The sequence below is a fragment of the Salmo salar genome, chromosome ssa27 (assembly GCF_905237065.1).
Source record: "Salmo salar chromosome ssa27, Ssal_v3.1, whole genome shotgun sequence".
Lineage (NCBI taxonomy): Eukaryota > Metazoa > Chordata > Actinopteri > Salmoniformes > Salmonidae > Salmo > Salmo salar.
This window is the reverse complement of record NC_059468.1, coordinates 4,816,315-4,839,249: the sequence shown is the minus strand read 5'-3', so window position 1 is coordinate 4,839,249 and position 22,935 is coordinate 4,816,315. Positions and strand designations below refer to the sequence as shown.

The 22,935-nt window shown below is 41.2% G+C and overlaps 1 protein-coding gene across 25 annotated transcripts in view; it reads right to left on the bottom strand.

Annotated features, from left to right (window-relative positions):
• Positions 1-11,045: 11,045 nt before the first annotated feature.
• pleca (plectin a) overlaps positions 11,046-22,935 on the bottom strand; it is a 214,106-nt gene continuing 202,216 nt past the window's right edge. For all 25 annotated transcript variants that reach the window (XM_014177003.2, XM_014177006.2, XM_014177008.2 and 22 more), the window contains 2 exons: positions 15,212-22,513; positions 11,046-15,079 (listed from right to left, as the gene is read on the bottom strand). In XM_014177003.2, coding sequence (XP_014032478.1) covers positions 16,148-22,513 — 6,366 coding nt within the window. In that variant the 3' untranslated portion in view covers positions 11,046-15,079; positions 15,212-16,147. The remainder of the gene's footprint in view (positions 15,080-15,211; positions 22,514-22,935) is intronic.

The window sequence follows — 22,935 nt, the reverse complement described above, 5'->3', positions numbered from 1 at the left end:
AGGTGGAAAGCTTCAAGTGCCGGCGTACACATCACTGACAAACTGAAATGGTCCACCCACACAGATAGTGTGGTGAAGAAGGCACAACAGTGCCTCTTCAACCTCAGGAGGCTAAAGAGATTTGCCTTAACACCTAAAACCCTCACAATCTTTTACAGATGCACAATGGAGAGCATCCTGTCGGGCTGTATCCCCGCCTGGTACGGCAACTGCACCGCCCACAACGGCAAGGCTCTCCAGAGGGTGCATTACCGGGGGCAAACTTCCCACCCTCCTGGACACCTAGAGGCCAAAAAGATCATCAAGGACATCAACCACTGGAGCCACTGCCTGTTCACCCCGCTATCATCCAGAAGGCGAGGTCAGTACAGGTGCATCAAAGCTGGGAGACTGAAAATCAGCTTCTATCTCAAGGCCATCAGACTGCTAATCAGCCGTCACTATCACATCAGAGGCTGCTGCCTATAGACATAGATTAGGAATCACTGGCCACTTTAAGGAAATGAAACACTAGCCACTTTAATAATGTCTCCGTATCTTGCATTACTCATCTCATATGTATAAACTGTACTCTATACTATTCTACGGTATCTTAGTCCAATGCCGCTCTGACATATATGTATATTCTTAATCCATTCCTTACTTAGATTTACGTGTATTTTTGGGTATATGTTGTGAAACTGTTAGATATTACTTGTTAGATAGTACTGCACTGTCAGAGCTAGAAGCACAAGCATTCTGCTACACCCGCAATGTCTGCTAAACATGTGTATGTGACCAATATAATTTGATCTTAGGTGTATTCAGTCACACACCTGGACAGTGAACATGAGCACTAGCATTAGGTGTATTCAGTCTCACACCTGGACAGTGAGCACTAGCATGCCTGTGGAGCGGCACCTGGAGGTGTTGGTTCGGTGCTCACATACCTTGAGAAAGCTGGATTGTAAAACAACACGTTGTCGTGTCTTTGGGGTACCATTAAACTGAAGACATGTTTATCAATTAACTCCCTGTAATTATTATCACGCGATTAAACTGATTCATCGTTTAATTGTAATTAACTAGGAGATCGGGGCACCAAGGAAAAAATTCAGATTACAAAGCTATAATTTTCCTAATATAACTTTCCTATATTATAACATTATATATTATATTCTGTTATAGTATAGGCCGATTATCTTCTGGTTTAAATGGTGTATTTTACCTCGCGTCCAGTCTCATTCCAAACGTCGTAAATTGTTGTATCTGCACGAACCCAGTCTTTACTAAAATCATCCATACATCAATTGTCTTAAAATCATTTATTTACTAAACTAAGTAATTCACAGAAAGTATACAAACAGTAATTATCATCACAAAGAATTGGGAGAGTAATGTGCCCTAGTGGGCTAAAACAGGCATGGCTGGTGTCTTGTAGAACAATGGGTCATAAAATGTTCAGCTGAGGAGGTACACAGTTCATTAATATTAACAATTGACATGCTAATCCTTTGCACATGAACGCTCACTCATTTGAGAACAATTGCAATCAATATATATTTACGCTCAGTGTGTCGTCGGGATCCTTGTTGGAGCGTCGGTCTGTTGGAGAGTTCTCTCTCTCTCTCTCTCTCTCTCTCTCTCTCTCTCTCTCTCTCTCTCGGTTAAAATGGGTCTTTCAAAGCGACATTCATTAATGTCGTCATAGAATGGATGTTTCGTTGGTCTTCGCGTTCAATGATATAATTTACTTAGCTGCAGACTAATAATTAATATCAAAGACTTGTTCTTATTCTGTCAGTATCGATAGTCTAAAAGTTAACCACATGGTATAGTTCACTTTCAGTAGAGGAATTGGATGGTCAAACCTATTGGCCAACTCGCAATGGAGTGGAGGCCGGGTCTGGAGAAATGTAAATCAGGGTGGGTTTTATAGTGACATAGAACAGCTTGTCACATGACGCCTGGTCCTGTCTGTGTCCCTGGGGGCGTGCCGATGACTGAGTTAAGCTTGGTACAGAAATATAATTCTATCACATTAACATCAGTACATAGCATCTCAATGTATTACAAATAGCTTTATCCTTATTAATACATTTTATACAACCATGTGGATGCAAGTCTCATCGCTGAGGCTATTATATAAACAGTTTTATGGTAATATGGCTATATTGTCTCTTCTCAGTATCACAAAATTGTACTAAGCGGACCAGTTCGTAGCTGGATTCTTCACCAATCTTCCATACCTTCTCCAGAACACAAAGGTCGCTTGGCTCCCCAAGTCTGTGAGTTGGAAGAATTTCCTGTGTCTCTCTATGGGCCATGTGGCAAGAGATTCTCCTCTTAGAGTTTTTACAACCCTTTCACACAGGGCCTGGGTGGGGGAAGGTAGGTTGGGGGATGGTGCAAGGGGGGAGGGGGTCAACTGTCCTCCCTGTACTCAAAGAGGCCAACGTCATGACAACGTGAAGTAAGAAGAACATACAATTCTGTCCATCTGCCCATTTTTATGATGGTTAAACTATTAACTAGTATCATTACAACATTTATTTACATAATGGCATGATACATTTGACAATAGTTCATGTAAAAATGTACCTAATGATTCTGTATCAAGACATACTGTATCTTTTTTCTGTTAAACTTAATCCTTGCAGGAACTTTCTTTGTAAATGCTTGTTTAAAAAGTTCAATAGACTTTGGGTGAAACAGACCATAAAAATCACCACCTAATGACCTAACAAGCCAGGCTTTGTGTGGGGGCCGTCATGCATGTTGAGCCTATGCTGTCAGAGAAATTCTGTCTTTACCAAATAAGTTCCAACTTACATTTTACGATTCTATCACCGGGTGTCTTTCAGAGATATTTTTTACTCATCTCTGACAACAACAAGTTCTATCATGTTCTGATTCTGAGCCATTTAGACGTCCATGAAATACAGTTTTTTCATAAGGAGGTAATTCAGACATTTCAGCCTCAGAGTTTTTTCAATCCAAGATGTCTCTACATAATCACTTGTGGAATGTTTTAACAGCAGTTGCCAGTGATAAAGGTTGTGATTGATTACCTGGCACAATGGAGAGAGAGTTCCATCCCACATGGGTGTGTGGGAGGGACAGGTGGAACCAGGTGTTCACTTGCGATGTGAAAGACCGGTTCGTGACAACACTTATGAGCCACTTGAAGTCTTTCATTTCGAAAGAAATTGGCACCAGGCTGGTGTTATTGCCTAGATTCATGGCACTGTCTGGGTACAGCAGTGGTGTGTTGTCCTGCACCTGACATATTTCTCATATCCATTTGTCTTGGCCTCATTCATTCAGACATAGACAGGGTTCACATCAAACAATTTAAAGTGTAAAGCATATGTGAAACACAGTTATACAATGCCATTAGGAGTTTAGTGATTGAGGTATACTTTATTCCAAAACATTGCGTCAAACCTACACTTCATCACACCTATTGTCTGCAAAATATTTGAAATAGCTGAACCAGCTTTGATCATACTGCTAATTATACCTTAGAGACTCTCTCTCACACCTCACTATGATAAGTGACGTATGTGTGTCTGGTGTTTTTAGCTTAATGGTGTGTTATGCACTGTACATGTGAATTGAACCATATATACTGCTCAAAAAACTAAAGAGAACACTAAAATAACACATCCTAGATCTGAATGAATGAAATAATCTTATTAAATACTTTTTTCTTTACATAGTTGAATGTGCTGACAACAAAATCACACAAAAATAATCAATGGAAATCCAATTTATCAACCCATGGAGGTCTGGATTTGGAGTCACACTCAAAATTAAAGTGAAAAACCACACTACAGGCTGATCCAACTTTGATGTAATGTCCTTAAAACAAGTCAAAATGAGGCTCAGTAGTGTGTGTGGCCTCCACGTGCCTGTATGACCTCCCTACAACGCCTGGGCATGCTCCTGATGAGGTGGCGGATGGTCTCCTGAGGGATCTCCTCCCAGACCTGGACTAAAGCATCCGCCAACTCCTGGACAGTCTGTGGTGCAATGTGGCGTTGGTGGATGGAGCGAGACATGATGTCCCAGATGTGCTCAATTGGATTCAGGTCTGGGGAACGGGCAGGCCAGTCCATAGCATCAATGCCTTCCTCTTGCAGGAACTGCTGACACACTCCAGCCACATGAGGTCTAGCATTGTTTGCATTAGGAGGAACCCAGGGCCAATCGCACCAGCATATGGTCTCACAAGGGGTCTGAGGATCTCATCTCGGTACCTAATGGCAGTCAGGCTACCTCTTGCGAGCACATGGAGGGCTGTGCGGCCCCCCAAAGAAATGCCACCCCACACCATGACTGACCCACTGCCAAACCGGTCATGCTGGAGGATGTTGCAGGCAGCAGAACGTTCTCCACGGCGTCTCCAGACTCTGTCACGGCTGTCACATGTGCTCAGTGTGAACCTGCTTCATCTGTGAAGAGCACAGGGCGCCAGTGGCGAATTTGCCAATCTTCGTGTTCTCTGGCAAATGCCAAACGTCCTGCACGGTGTTGGACTGTAAGCACAACCCCCACCTGTGGACGTCGGGCCCTCATACCACCCTCATGGAGTCTGTTTCTGACCGTTTGAGCAGATACATGCACATTTGTGGCCTGCTGGAGGTCATTTTGCAGGGCTCTGGCAGTGCTCCTCCTGCTCCTCCTTGCACAAAGGTGGAGGTAGCGGTCCTGCTGCTGGGTTGTTGCCCTCCTACGGCCTCCTCCACGTCTCCTGATGTACTGGCCTGTCTCCTGGTAGCACCTCCATGCTCTGGACACTACGCTGACAGACACAGCAAACTTTCTTGCCACAGCTCGCATTGATGTGCCATCCTGGATGAGCTGGACTACCTGAGCCACTTTTGTGGGTTGTAGACTCCGTCTCATGCTCCCACTAGAGTGAAAGCACCGCCAGCATTCAAAAGTGACCAAAACATCAGCCAGGAAGCATAAGAACTGAGAAGTGGTCTGTGGTCACCACCTGCCGAACCACTCCTTTATTGGGGGTGTCTTGCTAATTGCCTATAATTTCCACCTGTTGTCTATTCCATTTGCACAACAGCATGTGAAATTTATTGTCAATCAGTGTTGCTTCCTAAGTGGACAGTTTGATTTCACAGAAGTGTGATTGACTTGGAGTTACATTGTGTTGTTTAAGTGTTCCCTTTATTTTTTTGAGCATTGTATATTTTGAACATCTACAGTAGGCCTACTGTATTTCTCAGCCTATTATGACTCTGATGTCCATCATTTAGGTACATTCAATCTAAAAGTTGTAAGGGTAGTTTAAGTAAACAATAACTATATAAGTATATATTAGTGTATAAGTATATTGATCAGGGGCGCAATGGTGTGATTTAGGACCATGCGGATGCCTTAGAGTGGTCCAGTAGGCTGTTTTCAGTTCTCAGCAGGAGGAATTTAGGACCACACAGGAAATCACAGAGCGTACAGACAGGCTGTGTGAAGGCAAAGCTTCTGAAAGGCTAGTTAGCTAGCTAGTAGCTACTACAGCCAGTTGAGCTCTAGATAGCCTCTAGTTATCTGTCGGTAGCAGTATCTAAAAGCTGTTGTGTGTATTGAAATGTTTTTGTTAGCTTTTGTTTTGTCCCATTTCAACAGAAGTCAATTTGATGATGTACCACTGTACCATTAGCTAGAGCTAGCCAACAGCTGGTTGTTAGCTAGATCACAAATTTTAGCTATTATTTTTGCCACAGCCACACAATACCTGAATCAAATTATGAAGCCAGCTGCCAAATAATTGAAGACCAATATTCTGACATTTTTTCAACGCAATGTGAGTTTTTATTAGTCAGTATAGCAATGTAACTTTATTGGTCTGTCAGTTTCCCTAGCTAATTCCATAATTTTCACACTGACACGGTGTAAACAGCTCTACGGGCTTCACTGTCATGGTGCACAGTCAGTACACAACACTATGCTCATCATATCTTAGCAGGATCAGATGGTGACAGGTGTCCCTGTAGGGTCAGACAACCAGGGAAGACCAGTCTACAGAGCTCAGGTGAATTTTCTGTATATTATAACAATCAGTGAATTGATACAAAGTTCCATCTTGAGTTGATGGGTAGGTTACAGTCTAGGAACTGGGAATAACAGTCATTTAAATTATTGAACCATTGATTCAATCCATGGATAATATAATGTATAAATATACAGTTGAAGTCGGAAGTTTACGTACACCTTAGCCAAATACATTTAAACTCCGTTTTTCACAATTCCTGACATTTAATCCTAGTAAAATTCCCTGCCTTAGGTCAGTTAGGATCACCACTTTATTTTAAGAATGTGAAATGTCAGAATAATAGTAGAGAGAATGATTTCAGCTTTTATTTATTTCATCACATTCCCAGTGGGTCAGAAGTTTGCATGAACTCAATTACTATTTGGTAGCATTGCCTTTAAATTCTTTAACTTGGGTCAAACATTTTGGGTAGCCTTCCTCAAGCTTCAAGCTTCAAGCTAAGTTGGGTGAATTTTGGCCCATTCCTTCTAACAAAGCTGGTGTAACTGAGTCAGGTTTGTAGGCCTCCTTGCTCGCACACGCTTTTTCAGTTCTGCCCACAAATTTTCTATAGGATTGAGGTCTGGGATTTGTGATGGCCACTCCAATACCTTGACATTGCTGTCCTTAAGTCATTTTGCCCCAACTTTGCAAGTATGCTTGGGGTCATTGTCCATTTGGAAGACCCATTTGTGACCAAGCTTTAACTTCCTGACTGATGTCTTGAGATGTTGCTTCAATATATCCACATAATTTCCCCCCTCATGATGCCATCTATTTTGTGAAGTGCAGCAGTCCCTCCTGCAGCAAAGCACCCCCACAACATGATGCTGCCACCCCCGTTCTTCACGGCTGGGATGGTGTTCTTCGGCTTGCAAGCCTCCCCCTTTTTCCTCCAAACATAACAATTGGCATTACAGTTTTATCTTTTTTTCATCAGACCAGAGGACATTTCTCCAAAAAGTAAGATCTTTGTGCCCATGTGCAGTTGCAAACCGTAGTCTAGCTTTTTTATGGCGGTTTTGGAGCAGTAGCTTCTTCCTTGCTAAGTGACCTTTCAGGTTATGTCGATATAAGACTTGTTTTACTGTGGATATAGATACTTTTGTACCTGTTTCCTCCAGCATCTTCACAAGGTCCTTTGCTGTTGTTCTGGGATTGATTTGCACTTTTCGCACCAAAGTACGTTCATCTCTAGGAGACAGAATGCGTCTCCTTCCTGAGCGGTATGACGGCTGCGTGGTCCCATGGTGTTTATACTTGCGTACTGTTGTTTGTACAGATGAACGTGGTACCTTCAGGCATTTGGAAATTGCTCCCAAGGATGAACCAGACTTGTGGAGGTCTACAATTTTTTTCTGAGAGTGTCCAATTTTTATTTTGGATTTTCCCATGATGTCAAGCAAAGAGGCACTGAGTTTGAAGGTAGGCCTTGAAATACATCCACAGGTACAGTGAGGGAAAAAAGTATTTGATCCCCTTCTGATTTTGTACGTTTGCCCACTGACAAAGAAATGATCAATCTATAGTTTTAATGGTAGGTTTATTTGAACAGTGAGACAGAATAACAACAAAAAATCCAGAAAAACGCATGTCAAAAATGTTACAAATTGATTTGCATTTTAATGAGGGAAATAAGTATTTGACCCCCACTCAATCAGAAAGATTTATGGCTCCCAGGTGTCCTTTATACAGGTAACAAACAGAGATTAGGAGCACACTCTTAAAGGGAGTGCTCCTAATCTCAGTTTGTTACCTGTATACAAGACACCTGTCTACAGAAGCAATCAATCAATCAGATTCCAAACTCTCCACCATGGCCAAGACCAAAGAGCTCTCCAAGGATGTCAGGGACAAGATTGTAGGCCTACACAAGGCTGGAATGGGCTACAAGACCATCGCCAAGCAGCTAGGTGAGAAGGTGACAACAGTTGGTGCGATTGTTCGCAAATAGAAGAAACACAAAAGAACTGTCAATCTCCCTCGGCCTGGGGCTCCATGCAAGATCTCACCTCGTGGAGTTGCAATAATCATGAGAACGGTGAGGAATCAGCCCAGAACTACACGGGAGGATCTTGTCAATGATATCAAGGCAGCTGGGACAATAGTCACCAAGAAAACAATTGGTAACACACTATGCCGTGAAGGACTGAAATCCTGCAGCGCCCGCAAGGTCCCCCTTCTCAAGAAAGCACATATACATGCCCGTCTGAAGTTTGCCAATGAACATCTGAATGATTCAGAGGACAACTGGGTGAAAGTGTTATGGTCAGATGAGACCAAAATGGAGCTTTTTGGCATCAACTCGCCGTGTTTGGAAAAGAAGGAATGCTGCCTATGACCCCAAGAATACCATCCCCACCATCAAACATGGAGGTGGAAACATTATGCTTTGGGGGTGTTTTTCTGCTAATGGGACAGGACAACTTCACCGCATCAAAGGGACGATGGACGGGGCCATGTACTGTCAAATCTTGGGTGAGAACCTCCTTCCCTCAGCCAGGGCATTGAAAATGGGTCGTGTTTGGGTATTCCAGCATGACAATGACCCAAAACACATGGCCAAGGCAACAAAGGAGTGGCTCAAGAAGAAGCACATTAAGGTCCTGAAGTGGCCTAGCCAGTCTCCAGACCTTAATCCCATAGAAAATCTGTGGAGGGAGCTGAAGGTTCGAGTTGCCAAACGTCAGCCTCGAAACCCTAATGACTTAATGAAGATCTGCAAAGAGGAGTGGGACAAAATCCCTCCTGAGATGTGTGCAAACCTGGTGGCCAACTACAAGAAATGTCTGACCTCTGTGATTGCCCACAAGGGTTTTGCCACCAAGTACTAAGTCATGTTTTGCAGAGGGGTCAAATACTTATATCCCTCATTAAAATGCAAATCATTTTATAACATTTTTGACATGTGTTTTTCTGGATTTTTGTTGTTGTTATTCTGTCTCTCACTGTTCAAATAAACCTACCATTAAAATTATAGACTGATCATTTCTTTGTCTGTGGGCAAACGTACAAAATCAGCAGGGGATCAAATACTTTTTTCCCTCACTGTACATCTCCAGTTGACTCAAATTATGTCAATTAGCCTAAAGCATGACATCATTTTATTGAATTTTCCAAGCTGTTTAACGGCATAGTCAACTTAGTGTATGTACATTTCTCACCCACTGGAATTGTGATACAGTGAATTATAAGTGAAATAATCTGTAAACAATTGTTGGAAAAATTACTTGTGTCAAGCACAAAGTAGATGTCCTAACCGACTTGCCAAAACTATAGTTTGTTAACAAGAAATTTGTGGAGTGGTTAAAAAATGAGTTTTAGTGACTCCAACCTAAGTGTATATACATTTCCGACTTCAACTGTACACCAAGGTAAGTATTTGTCATGCATCATCTGAGCAGGATCAGATGGTAACAGAGGTCTCATCAGTGTCAGGCAGCCAGGGAAGACCAGTCTGTGACAGCGCAGAGGTGAACTTTTGCCGATACAACACTTTATTCTCTCTGTGAAGCAAGCACTGGACAAGCAAAGATTGAAACTATTTTAAGGCAGTCTGACAAACCTTTAACGTTGATTTCCAAACTGTATCAAGGGTTGATAGAGGCTTTTCCTGATGACACAAAACATGTAAGAACAAAAATATAAGGATGACCTGAGAGACGCTATTGATTATGATAAATGGATGTAGATATGTTAGAATGCCCAGTCATATTCATATAATGTCAGACATAAATGACTGCAGTTTAAAACCATCCATAGAACGTACTATATGCCAGTGAAACTGAATATCATGCACTCAGAAATTGTATTATTCTGCTGGAGGTGTAAAACACAAAAGGGGACATATTTCTGGTCTTGTGTTCTGGTCTTGTGAAGGCTGGCTGAATTCTGGCAAAGACTATGTTCTTTTATCATCTCAGTATGCAGATTCTCCCTTCCTGTTTCTGTTTGCTTGTAAAATGTTGATACTGGAGACCGTTATCAGAAGGAACTGTGTAACCTAGCATTTATAGGGGCTAAGAAATGGAGTGACATTAATTGGAAGGTTGGTTATCCTCCAACAATGGATGGAAGAAATGTCAAATTATGTATCACTATATTTAATTTATTACAACATTAAGGGTATACTGTGCAACTTTCATAAGGTCTGAATGCCTTATATGAAATACTGTACAACAAAAGGAGTCTGTGTTGAAAACATGCCCACATCAGTGTTTAACAGTCTGATGGCCTGCTGATAGAATCTGTTTGTCAGGTTCTTGGTAGCGGGGTGAACAGGCCATGGCTCGGGTGGCTGAGGTCCTTGATGATCTTCTTGGCCTTCTCGTGACATCGGGTGCTGTAGATGACCTGGAAGGCAGGCAGTGTGCCCCCGGTGATGCGTTGGGCTGACTGCGCCACTGTCTGGAGAGCCCTGCATTTGTGGATGGTGCAATTGCCGTACCAGGCGAGGATACAGCCCAACAGGATGCTCTCAATGGTAAAAGTTTGTGAGGGTCTTAGGGGCCAAGCCGAATTTCTCAGCGTCTTGAGGTTCTTCACCACGCTGTCTGTTTGAAGGGACCATTTCAGGTTGTCAGTGATGTGCACGGCGAGGAACTTGAAGCTTTTCACCCAGTTCGTTTTGTTCGTCAAGCCTACTAGCGTTTTCCCCTTGCTCCTGTCTTTTTCTAGTTCCTGTTTTCTAGTTTTCCCGGTTTTGACCATTCTGCCTGCCCTGATCCTGAGCCTTCCTGCCGTCCTGTACCTTGCCCCACCACACTGGATTATTGGCCTCAGCCTTCCCCGACCCTGAGACTGCGTGCCGTTCTGTACCTTTTGGACTCCGATCTGGATTACTGACCTCTGCCTGTCGTTTTGCCTGCCCCCTGTTCTAGTAATACACTTGTGTTACTTCAACACTCTCCATCTGGGTCTTCCCTGAAACATGATATTGTTTGGAGTGTAATTATCTACATGCGAACATATTTGCATCAGGAAAAACATTTAATTACTCAAAAGACATTGCATGGACTTTTGTGTTGATGCCTCATAAGTTTATTTACATTCTGTTAGGTGTTACATTAAAATACAATGTCACCCTTTCAAAATGCCATTGTAAGCATGCCTGATAACCCAACTTTAAAGTAAATCCTTCAAACATTTTTAAAAGCCTTCACAACCAAAAATGTATTCTCAAATGGATACAACTCTTTATATTTTCAACCAAGTTAAATGTCCCGCTTTAAATGACGTACAGCTTATAAAGGCTTCAAACACTACATACATGTGTTACAAATAATCTGCAAGCATATGTCATGCTTTATAAAGGGTTCATAAATGTGGCATAACTGTGTGACATAACCACCAATCTCACATGTGACATAACCCACTATGTCAAATATGACAAACCTGTACTTTATAAACGATGGCATAAGCACCGCTTAATAAAGGCTTTATAAATCATATTAAATTGAAGCTTCACAAAGCATTTATAACCCTGTCATGCATCTTGGTAGAGCATTGCAACGCCAGGAGAGTGGGTTCGATTCCTGAAAACACCCATACAAAAAAATATATTCACGCATGACTGTGAGTCACTTTTGATAAAAGCGTCTGCTAAATTTGATATTATTTTAAAACATTTCTAGGATGGCCCAACTTCTTTCCCTCTTGTGTGCATAGTCAATATTGGACCAGACCTCAACTTTCCCCAAAATACTGTGCTGCAGGTTGACACACACTCTGTGCAGTCATGCACAGCAAAACACGTTGGTGAGGCATTTTAAAATCCGTTTAGATTTTTTGCCTAGTTCCGTTTTCTTTTCCCAAATAAAATGTTCTCAGTTTTGTTTTTCCAGGTTTCAGATTTCCCCAATTGTTTCAGGTTCTCCCTATTTTTTTTCACACGTTTTTAATTCAAAAACTACAACATTTGATTTTCTGTCTTCACAACAATGCTTAAACCGCATCAGGGGATGACTTTTGAGGTATGTGAAAAATCTAAGAAACTTATATTTTGAGTGTAGTTACCCTTTAATGCCCTGCATTGTTGTTTGGTTAGAGGGCTTTTTGTTTTATGGAACAATGGCACATGTGATGATTATGTGCAGTGATTAGCATTATGACCACCAATGGAATGGGTGGAGTAAAAGGCCAGCAACACTCCGTACCATACACTGTACAGTGATTCGCATTCCAAATTTAATACAAATGTCACTTATATATGAAGATATATGAAACATTGTTAATGTTTAGACAACTATTTTTCATATATCATGAATACAGATTATTGACACTTTTATACTATGAATTCAATACATGACGTACTTTTATTTGATAGAATTCCTAAATTCCGTGACCCGGAAGTATTTTTTTAGTGTTACCGACAAGATGCTGATCATGTGATGAGTTCGCAAATGAAAATGCCCAATTGTGGTGCCACTGGACAGTGAAAAACAAGTTAACCTTTATTCATTGTAATTTAAATTAGTAGTTGTGTTGAGTTATATTCCATACTGTAGCTACCTCAGTCGTTATTTAAAATAATTTCGCTAGCTAGCCAGCAGGCTCAGCTAAATAAAAATCCCCTTAGATACAGACATGTCTCATAGTCATGTCATCAGATTTGTACATTAAATAATATAATAATACGAATCAAATTTCTGGCGCTGCACAAAAAAAACAGACATGCAACTTTCTTTGTTGTTACTTTTAAGGTTGGAACCAACATGCAGTACCTCCAGCAGGCAGAGAGGCAAGAACCATTAATCCACTAGCTCAGGGACAAACTACACTATTCACAGTCCCGTGTAATGTTCAATATAATTGCTTTGTTGGACTTTTTGAAACTTAATGTATTTGTCTTTAATGTTTATTTGTTTTAGCTTTTAGTGATAATTTCTTAAGTGTTAATACATTTGTGTTTACATCATTAAGCCTTTATGGGTCTGTTATGAATGACCAAAGGTGTCTGACTTTATAGTAAGTACAGCTTCATATGATACAAGGCATTTATGTATGTGTTATAAATCACCAAAGCGGTCTGGCGTCATGCAATATAGAGTCTTTATGGATGTGGTATGAATGACAAAAGGTGTCTTACTTCAAACTAAGTATTACAGGACACTACATAGTGTCAATAAATAGGTTATTAACGTTCGACTGAATTATGAAGGTTCTCTCATGATCCAAAGGGTGTAAGAGGTATTTAAATGGTCTGATGCAAAGACCTGATGGGCCCAACACCTCAAGGTATGGCTTGTTTTTGTTGTGTGCGTGTTTGTGTACTGAGGAACATGTAACTTTGCGCCAGAAGACAGCCATTTTCAATATTTTTAGGTTGGGGGCTTTCATCAAGGTAAGTGTTTCTTGGTGTAATGACGTCCCTAGATTATTGAACACACCGCACATTTAAGCCTGTGATATCAACCATTCAAAGCTGGCCTTAGTGGAGTGACCATAGAATTCTATAGGGCTGACCTTACAGAGTAAAGTACTTATCATCACTAGTTAACACAGTAAAAATAGTCAATTATGGCTAAACCTTGCCCATTTCCACAATTGATCTTCTTAAAATTGTATTTTAAACCTAACCCTAACTAATGCTGATTATGTCACAGTTATGCCACATTTATGAACCCTTTACAAAGCATGACATACGGTCATAGATACTTTAACACATTTATGTAGTGCTAAAGCCTTCATAAACTGAACGTCATTTAAAGGGGGATCAAACATGCAAAACAATAATATGGAAATTTAGATGATTTACAAAGGAAAGTACTTTTAAGGAACAATAAAACAAACAATTGTGGTGGAAAATATGAACACTGGTTTAGGAGGCAACAAGTGATTAAGCTTAAAGATATTTTTCAAATAGACACTGAGTGTACAAAACATTAGGAACACCTACTCGTTCCATGATAGACTGGCCAGGTGAAAGCTACGATCCCTTATTGATGTCACCTGTTAAATCCACTTTAATCTGTGTAGATGAAGGGGAGGAGACAGGTTAAATAAGTATTTTTTAGCCTTGAGCTAATTGAGACATGGATTTTGTGTGCCATTCAGAGAGTGAATGGGCAAGACAAAAGATTTACCTGCCTTTGAACGTGGTATGGTAATAGGTGCCAGGTGCACCGGTTTGAGTGTGTCAAGAACTGCAACCCTGCTGGGTTTTTCACGCTCAACAGTTTCCCATGTGTATCAATCCCATACGTCCACCACCCAAAGGATATCCAGCTGACTTGACACAACTGTGGGAAGCATTAAAGTCAACATGGGCCAGCATCACTGTGGAACGCTTTCAACACCTTGTAGTCCATGCACCGACGAAATGAGGCTGTTCTGAGAGCAAAATGGGGTGCAACTCAATATTAGGAAGGTGTGCATAATGTTTTGTACATTCAGTGTATAATACAGTGTACAGTACATAGCTTGTCAGTATATTTCAAATGTTATAATTATTTTTATCTCTAAACATTTATTTAAGTATTAGCCCTGTACAAATGTTCTTAGTTTTATTATATAGAAATAAAAGGGTTTTGATGCGGTATGAATACCGTATGATGCATAAATTGTGCCATGAACTTGGGAAATACCTGATAATAATGATAATATATAATTTTAACTATGGGAAGTGTGTATCAGTTTTTTCTCCAGTTGTGAATCACTCAATTTACAGTACAATTCACACCTTGTAACCTATGCAACCCTTTGATGCATTGAATATGCAGGCACTTACAGCAATTGTGGTTTGTGTGGCGGTGGTTAAGACTGTTACTGAGATCAGGTGTAGGTGAGCAGGCATAGGGTCAAAGTTAGAAGCAAGGCTGAAGACGGTCAAAGCAGTACAGTGATTAATTCGATTTTGCTTAGTTAACATCAACATCATCCTTTATTTTTTAATAAATGGCTGAAAAATAAAAAGTCTAAAACAAATTATGGTGCAGTCTTGAGTGTGAACATTGCCGGTGATCTCAGGTAGTTCTTCTTTTTGACTTGAGGGTCTCAGGATATTGGAAGACATCAAAGCATCAGCACACAGAGGAGGAGTGGAGATGGCTAAGGGAGTAAAATACAGACAAAACTTAGGTTTCAACAAAATGAAGAAAAAATACTTGAAGATACAGCATTTATTTAAGATTCATGTCTAGCAAAAAAATATAAAATCAAAGAAAAGATTTCGACACTTACCTTTCAAAAGTCTCCAGAGAAGCAATGGTTCTGCTGAGAAGTTATTTCAGCTTGAGATGAGACCAAGCTGTTTCATGGTGATTTGGGGCATCTTTCACTTCAAGTGAGTTTGTCCAGATTTTATTATGTTGGGATTGCCATCCTTGGAATGCTCTCTCCATAAGGTGCTTGACTGTATAAAGACTGCATAGTTTTAACTGATTGGTAGTCCATTGTATATTACAAGAAGGGGATAGGTAGAATCCAAACATTAGCGGCACTGTAGCCGAGATGAGAAAAGTTCTTGAAGCTTGGTTTTTGTTTAAGCATTTCTTCCAGTGTTATAATAATTAATTGTCCTGTGACTCCTTATTCTACTCTGCAGATTGGATGCTTTCCTTTCCATTTCTATATATTTGTAATGACAGATATCAGTTTAACAGCTTTTACATCTAATTTGTTTTGCCATAAAAAGGTATACTTTATAATAGATATTGTTCTTTCTTTGATGGAATTTAACAGAAATATATCTAAAAAAATCTAAATATAATTTTTACTCAAATGTCTGAAAATGTAACTATAGAAGTATAATGAATTAGAACTAATAACAAGCTGGCTTAAAAATAAAAAAAATATGTCAATATGTCTAACACTGTAAACGTTATTATCAATATCATTGTAGTTGCTAAAAATAAAAAGATAATAGGTTGAATACAGCTCTTCTGTATGTAAGCATATAAATAATGGCAACATTGCCATTAAAGTCTACAAAAATGTGACTTCTCAGACTACACAAAACAAAAGAGAGCAACCGAAAATGTACTTAAAAAAATTGAACTGAATAAACTATGGACAAAATGTAAAGCCAGCAAAAAGATGTATATAATATACTGCTGAAAAGCCCCATAATAACAACATGCAGAGCAGAATAAAGGTAGTCTATTTTTCTAATAAGAATTAGGCAACTGGTGAGTAATTTGGTTGTATTGTGGTGAATATTCTCTCTTCAGAACTGCAGTTCCTGCCCATTGCTAATGATGTCAGGGCCTGTGCTAGCTCATCCATGCTAAGTCCGCTTTGTAATCCTGCATTATATCTGCGCCCATAGCTCGTCGAGCTGAAGGAGGAGGAGGAAAAGTTAGTGGAGAAACCAGAGCCTGTGGCATCAAAGCTCCCTCGTCTGGAGCCTGACCTGGAGCCAGTTCTTGAGTCGGGCCGGGAACCGGATGCTGACCCAGAACCGCTAACACTGTAGGGACTGTAAAGGCCTTTACTTGACTGAGAAGAGGCTTCCAACAGACGCAGACCAGAACCCTCCTCAATCATGCTTCTATCCATGGCATCCTTGTATGAGATCTTAAGCTTTGTCTTTGGGCAGGTGAGGTATTTGGAGTATCCACTGACATCTCGTAGCTTTTGTGCAGTACGTGCATCTAGGGTGCCCTTGTTGACTGCAACGTCTAGTGGAACTCTGCCAGTGACCTCTGGTTCGATCAAACCACCAGTTAGATATTGTACTTCCAGGAATCTCTGACCAGCCTCATAGTACAACCACCCTTTTTTTAATGCTTGTGCAGCAGACATTTTTTTTTTGGTTCTGGGATCCTCAAATCCATTGAAGGCCTTCTGTGCCAGGTTGATTCGGTCAACCATGATCTTATCCACAAGTCCCATGTTCATTGCATCTGAAACTGAGAACTTCTCTCCAGTGTTTGGATCAATGATGCCACCAGCGCAAGCCTGAGCCTCCAGCAATCTTTGACCTGTGATATTGTCCACAAGATTTCTGTGCATGGCTTCTGTGACAGACACCTTTTCCAATGTGTCAGTATCCAGTATTCCAGCCACAGGCACGGTTTCTTCTGTTGGGTCATTCCATATTGTTGCTGGGGGTTTGATAGACGGAGCTGGGCTACTGGAGTAAGATGATGTGGACCCAAAAGAGGATGACCTGGATCTGGTGCCAGTTATGTTTCCGGACAACATGTCTGCAAACTCTGTGATGGACAGAGTTCCAGCACGGTATTGATCCAGAGCAGACTGGTCAATGAGGCCCTTTGTGATTGCATCATCAATGTCATACTGTCGGCCAGACCTTCTATCAATGATCATGGACTTCACAACACCATCAGATGAGGAGATAGTAATCTCCTCCCACTCACACTCCTGCTCTGCAAGCTCCATGTAGGTCTGTTGATCTATAAGTCCTTTGCGATATGCCTCATACACAGACATCTCTTTGCCTGTCTCTGGGTCAACAATGACTACTCTGCGTTTACGCACAGATGATTTAGAGGATGTCTTCCTCTCACGTTTCTTTTCTTTTAACAGCAAAAGTGCTAGTCCAGTTTCCGGGTCAATCATGCATCGCTCCATCAGCTGCAGGTAAGTGAGGTTCTCCTCAGTGTTAGGGTCAAAGAAGCCTTTAGTGTCATCAGATGGGTCTGTAAGAATGCCATTCATCTCCTCATCAAACAGGCCACGTGTGTAGGCCATCTCGACTGGCAAGCGGTGACTCTCTTCTGGATCAATGATCCCACCAGTGGCAATTTGGGCTTCCAATAGGCGAATGCCGTGGTCTTTCAGAATGAGACCCTTTTTCATGGCCTGGAATAGAGAGATGTTCTTGCCAGAGTATGGCTCCCTGTAGCCTGTAACAGCACGCTCAGCAGAGATGAGCTTGTCTTTGAACTCTGAACCAACGACTCCCATTTTAACAGCTTCACCGACATTCAGCTTCAGGTTCTTTATTGGGTCAATTATATATCCTGTTGCTGCTTGAGCTTCAAGAAGTTCAAAGGCTGTCCCGGGTCTTATCATGTTCTTTTTCATTGCTTGGTAGATGGACAGACGGTCTTTGCTGGATTCTACATATACTCCAGCAATGCAGCTTGTGCCCTCAAGGTACTTCTTCACTTCTTTGCTGACCTCTTCTACTGAGATAAGGCCTTCAATGAGATCATTGTATGTCTTTTGGTCAATAATCTGTGAACGAAGCAGCTCATCTAAGGTGATTTGCTTTCTGAGACCCTTGAAAAGCAGCCTTCTGTCGGCCAGTGAAAGTAATCGCAGACCACTCTCTTTATCAGCTTTGCATTTCTTCAGCAGCTGGGCATAGCTCTGTCTCTCCTCTGTGGTTGGATCAACATAACCTTGTACATCACTGTTTGGATCTGTGATCCTGTCGTGCGTTTCCTTATTGATGTATCCTCGTTGCATTGCAACATCTGTGGGAAGGTGGAAGTAGTATTCTGGATCCATAAGTCCCCCAGTGGAAGCCTGGGCTTCAAGAAGCCTCAGGGCATAGTCCTCAGGAACAAGGTCTTTTTTCATCGCTTGGAAGAGAGAGATTACTTTTCCACTGTAAGGATCCTTGTAGCCAGTGACTGCCCTCTCGGCAGAGAGAAGTTTGTCATGGATTTCAGGGCCGACTAGCCCTTTGCGCACAGCTTCGTCAACTGTTAGCAATTCTTCTTTCACAGGGTCAATGATGAATCCTGTTGCTGCTTGGGCCTCCAGGAGACTGATAGCAAAATCAGGCTTAATGAGACCTCTCTTCATGGCCTGGTAAATACTAACCTTAGAGGGGGAGTCTGAGAGGATTCCAGCAATACTGCCTGTGCCAAACAAATACTGCTTTACAGACGGCATTTCCATTACCTCACGGATAGTTTTCTTCTCTTGCTTCAACATGTTGTATGTTTGAAGGTCGATAATGCGAGAACTATAGAGCTCCTCAATAGTGACTCTTCGTCTGATCACATCACAGGACATGCTCTGCTCTCCTTTCAGTATCTCCCTTTGTTCAATGATTTCAATGACGATGATGATCATTCTCTCCTTTGTGATTTGCCCGAGGCGATACTGCTCCAGGAGCCTTAGCTTTTCCTCCTCAGGGAGAAGGTTTGACCCCATGACATCCCATAGGGTCATTACCTTCCCTGCATAGCTCTGATGAGGGATATCCACTTGAGTGTTAGTCAAGTCTGTCTGTGCCATTTCTTCTGTGTATATGTATGACTTTTCCACTGGACTTTGAGCTTCAGCCTTTGATAGCGGCAGGAAGCACAGACCGGTATCTGGATCTCTTATGCATTTCTCTTGCAGTTGTTTGTAGGTGGAACTTTCATTATTGTTGGGATCAATGAAAGCTTTGATATCCCCTGAGGGGTCAGTGAAGTTATTAGCCATCTGCTTATTGAAATAGCCACGTTGGAAGGCCACATCATTTGGAACATAGTGGCTGCTGACTGGATCAATAATCCCTCCTGTGGCCACCTGAGCTTCCAACAGGGGAATAGCATGTTCTCGTAGCACAAGCTCCTTCTTCATGGCTTGGAAGAGGGAAATCGTGTTGCCCGTGTATGGATCTCTGTAACCAGTCACTGCTTTCTCTGCTGACAGAAGTTTCTCGTGAACCTCAGGACCAACAACTCCTGCTTTCACAGCATCATCCACAGTGTACCTCTGGTTTTTGACAGGATCGATAATGAAACCGGTTGCTGCTTGTGCCTTGAGCAACGAAAGACCTGTATTTTGTCTCAGTATGTTCTTCTTCATTGCTTGATAAATGCTAACCTTTTCCTTTGAATCACCCATATAGATGCCTACAATCTGTCCATCTGTTCCTTGCAAGTACTTTCTGACTGAGTCAATGCCACTGATTTCTTTGGGTTTCTTTTTACCCTGTTGGAGTTGATCATATGTAGCTTTATCAATTATTTTGGATTCAAACAATGAGCTGGCAGTGACAGATGACCTAAGCCCTTCAAAGCTGGCCTGTTCCTTTTCCTGTTTCTTGTCCTCCTTTTCATCAACCATTGTGACAATGATTGTAATCATTCTTTCAATAGTCACTGTTCCAGTTCTGTACTGTCGAATCAACTCGATTCTTTGTTCCTCTGTAATATATTCAGAGTTTATGATCTCCCAAATAGTGACTTTCCTTCCTTTGAAAGGTCCATACGGCAGCTCCATAGTTGCCTGGTTCAGGGCATCTTTGATCTGGACCTCAGTATATTGATGTTCCTCTTTTGACTTATAATGTTCCTCTTTTGACTTTTGAATTGCTTTCTCTGAAAGCGGAAGAAATGGAAAACCAGTCTCTTCGTCAGTGACACATTTATTCATGAGTTGTACATAAGATGCATTCTCCCACATGTTAGGATCAAAGAAGACTTTAGTTTCATCAGTGTTGTTGCTCAAGGTCTTGTTTGTTTCATCGTTAAAATATCCACGTTTGCAGGCAACATCATGTGGGATGTGATAACTTTTAACTGGATCAATTATACCTCCAGTTGCAAGCTGAGCCTCTAGCAGACGGATACCCTGGTCTTTCTTAATGAGGTCTTTCAACATTGCCTCAAATAGGGATAGATTCTTTCCAGTGTAGGGATCTTTGTACCCATTAACAGCTCTCTCTGCAGACATAAGTATTTCATGCATCTCTGGGCCAACAAGACCTGATTTAACAGCCTCATCCACAGTGAGCTTCTGATTTTTGACAGGGTCCATTACAAATCCAGTCCCAGCTTGAGCCTCAAGAAGAGTCAATGCAGTCTCGGGAGAGAGCATCTGTTCCTTTACAGCTTGATAGAATGGTATTTTCTCATTTGTTGACTCAACGATCACTCCAGCAATGCTATGTGTTCCCCTTAAGGCTTTCTTAACAGGCTCCATCTCAGAGATTTCTTTGACAGTTGTTTTACCATTATGCAATTTGTTGAACAGGTCTTTATTGAGGATCTTAGATTCTAGAAGTTCAGCTGCAGTGACAGGAATCCTCAGACCGTCAAACACAATTTCATTCCCCTTCTCTTTGTCTTCCACAACGCTAATTACAATTTTGATAATTTTTTCAACAGTAATTTTTCCGGTCTTGTACTGGCGAATCAGATCCTTCCTCTGTGCCTCTGTGAAATACTCTGAGTTAATGATTTCCCAAATGGTCACAGTCTTTCCTTGGAATCTTCCAAATGGTACAGAGATATTCGCTTTAGTGAGTACATATTTAGTTTCTTCAGTTGTATAAGTCTTGTCACTTTGTGTAGCTTTCTCTGTGATTGGTAACATAAGTAGGCCTGTCTCTGCATCTGGGGTGCATTTTTCCAATAGTTGCTGATAAGTGAGGCTCTCCTGAGAGCTTGGGTCAATGAATAACTTTGCGTCATCAGTAGGGTTTGATAGAGTTTTGCTCATCTCAGCATCCAATTGGCCCTGCTTATAGGCTGTCTGGAGAGGTACACGGTGACTATTGACAGGGTCAATTATTCCACCAGTTGCAATCTGAGCATCCAGAAGTCTAAAGGCCTGGTCTTGTTCAACCAGACCTTTTTTCATGGCCTCAAAGAGTGAGATTTTGTCTCCAGTGTAAGGATCTTTGTAACCAGTAGCTGCTTTTTCTGCAGAAAGCATTTTGTTATGGAGTTCTGGACCTATTAATTCCTCCTTTACAGCTTCATCCACAGTGAGCATTCTGTTTTTCACTGGATCGATGATGTACCCAGATGCTGCCTGAGCTTCAAGAAGCATTGTGGCAGCGCCAGGAGAAAGTTTATTCTCTTTCATGGCCTGATACACACTCATTTTTTGTTTGGCTGCAGTCAAGATTCCGCCAACACTATTCTTGCCTTTGAGACATGTTTTGACTTTCTCAGTCTTGCTCAGGTCTTTCACTGTGGTTTTGCCTTTTTTCAGCTTATCAAAGTCCTTCTTGTTCAGTATACCAATGTCATGGAGCCTGCTGGCAGGAACCTTCTCCCTAATCCCATCAAAAGAAAATGGTGATTCTTCGTTTTTCTTCTCACCATCTACTACTGCAGACCCATCGAATACTTTCTTTGTAGTTCCCACCATTGTCATTGCAATTAGCTGATCTTCAGGGACCTCATCTGTTTGCATCTCCATTTCTTTAGTGTGGGATGTTGCTGATTTCTTTAATGTAGAAAGTTGCTGCAGCTTCTCTCGAAGCTTTTCATTCTCCTCACCCAACAATTTCTCTTGTTCAAGCCTTTTCTTTTCAAGATCCTGCATCTCTTTCTGCTTGTTGCACATCTCCTCCTCAGCATCCTTCTGCTTTTTAACAGCGGCATCCATGGTAGCGTGGAGTTTCTTCTTCTCCTGTTCCATCTGCTTCCTTTGACGATCCTGCTCATCTTTGAGATCTTTGGCCTTCTTAACCTCATCCTCAAACTGTTTCTCAAGCTTATTTTTCTCTTCTTCAATGAGCTTTTCTTTTTTCAACAACAATTGTTTTTCTGTCAGGAAAGTCTGCTCAAGAACGATCTTTTCCTTTTTAATTTGTTCCTGTTGGGCATTGGCCATCTAATTTGGAGAAGAAAAAAAATACAAAATTAATACAACTCCAAACAAAACTTTTTCACATGGTCTTAACATTCTATTACACTGATTATAACTGCTAAATAATATAATCAATATATTTCTATAAATGGTATTGTATATACAATATATATTCTGTATTCAATGATTGGAAATTTATTTGAAGTCGGTTTCATTTTGAAATGCAATTATAAACATTTGCTAGAAAACATAATTGGATTTACAAAATGCAGCAACATTTGGTAATTCATGAGAAATTGCTGGACACTTAGTATTGTTGACAGTCTCTGCAATTCACATGAATAGTAACTTTGGACCTCCTTTATGTGTTAGTGTTTTTGAGAAGGTTATGGATATTTGCAAAGGGGTTTGCACTTATTATTTCACAGGATTATTTCACATTCTGC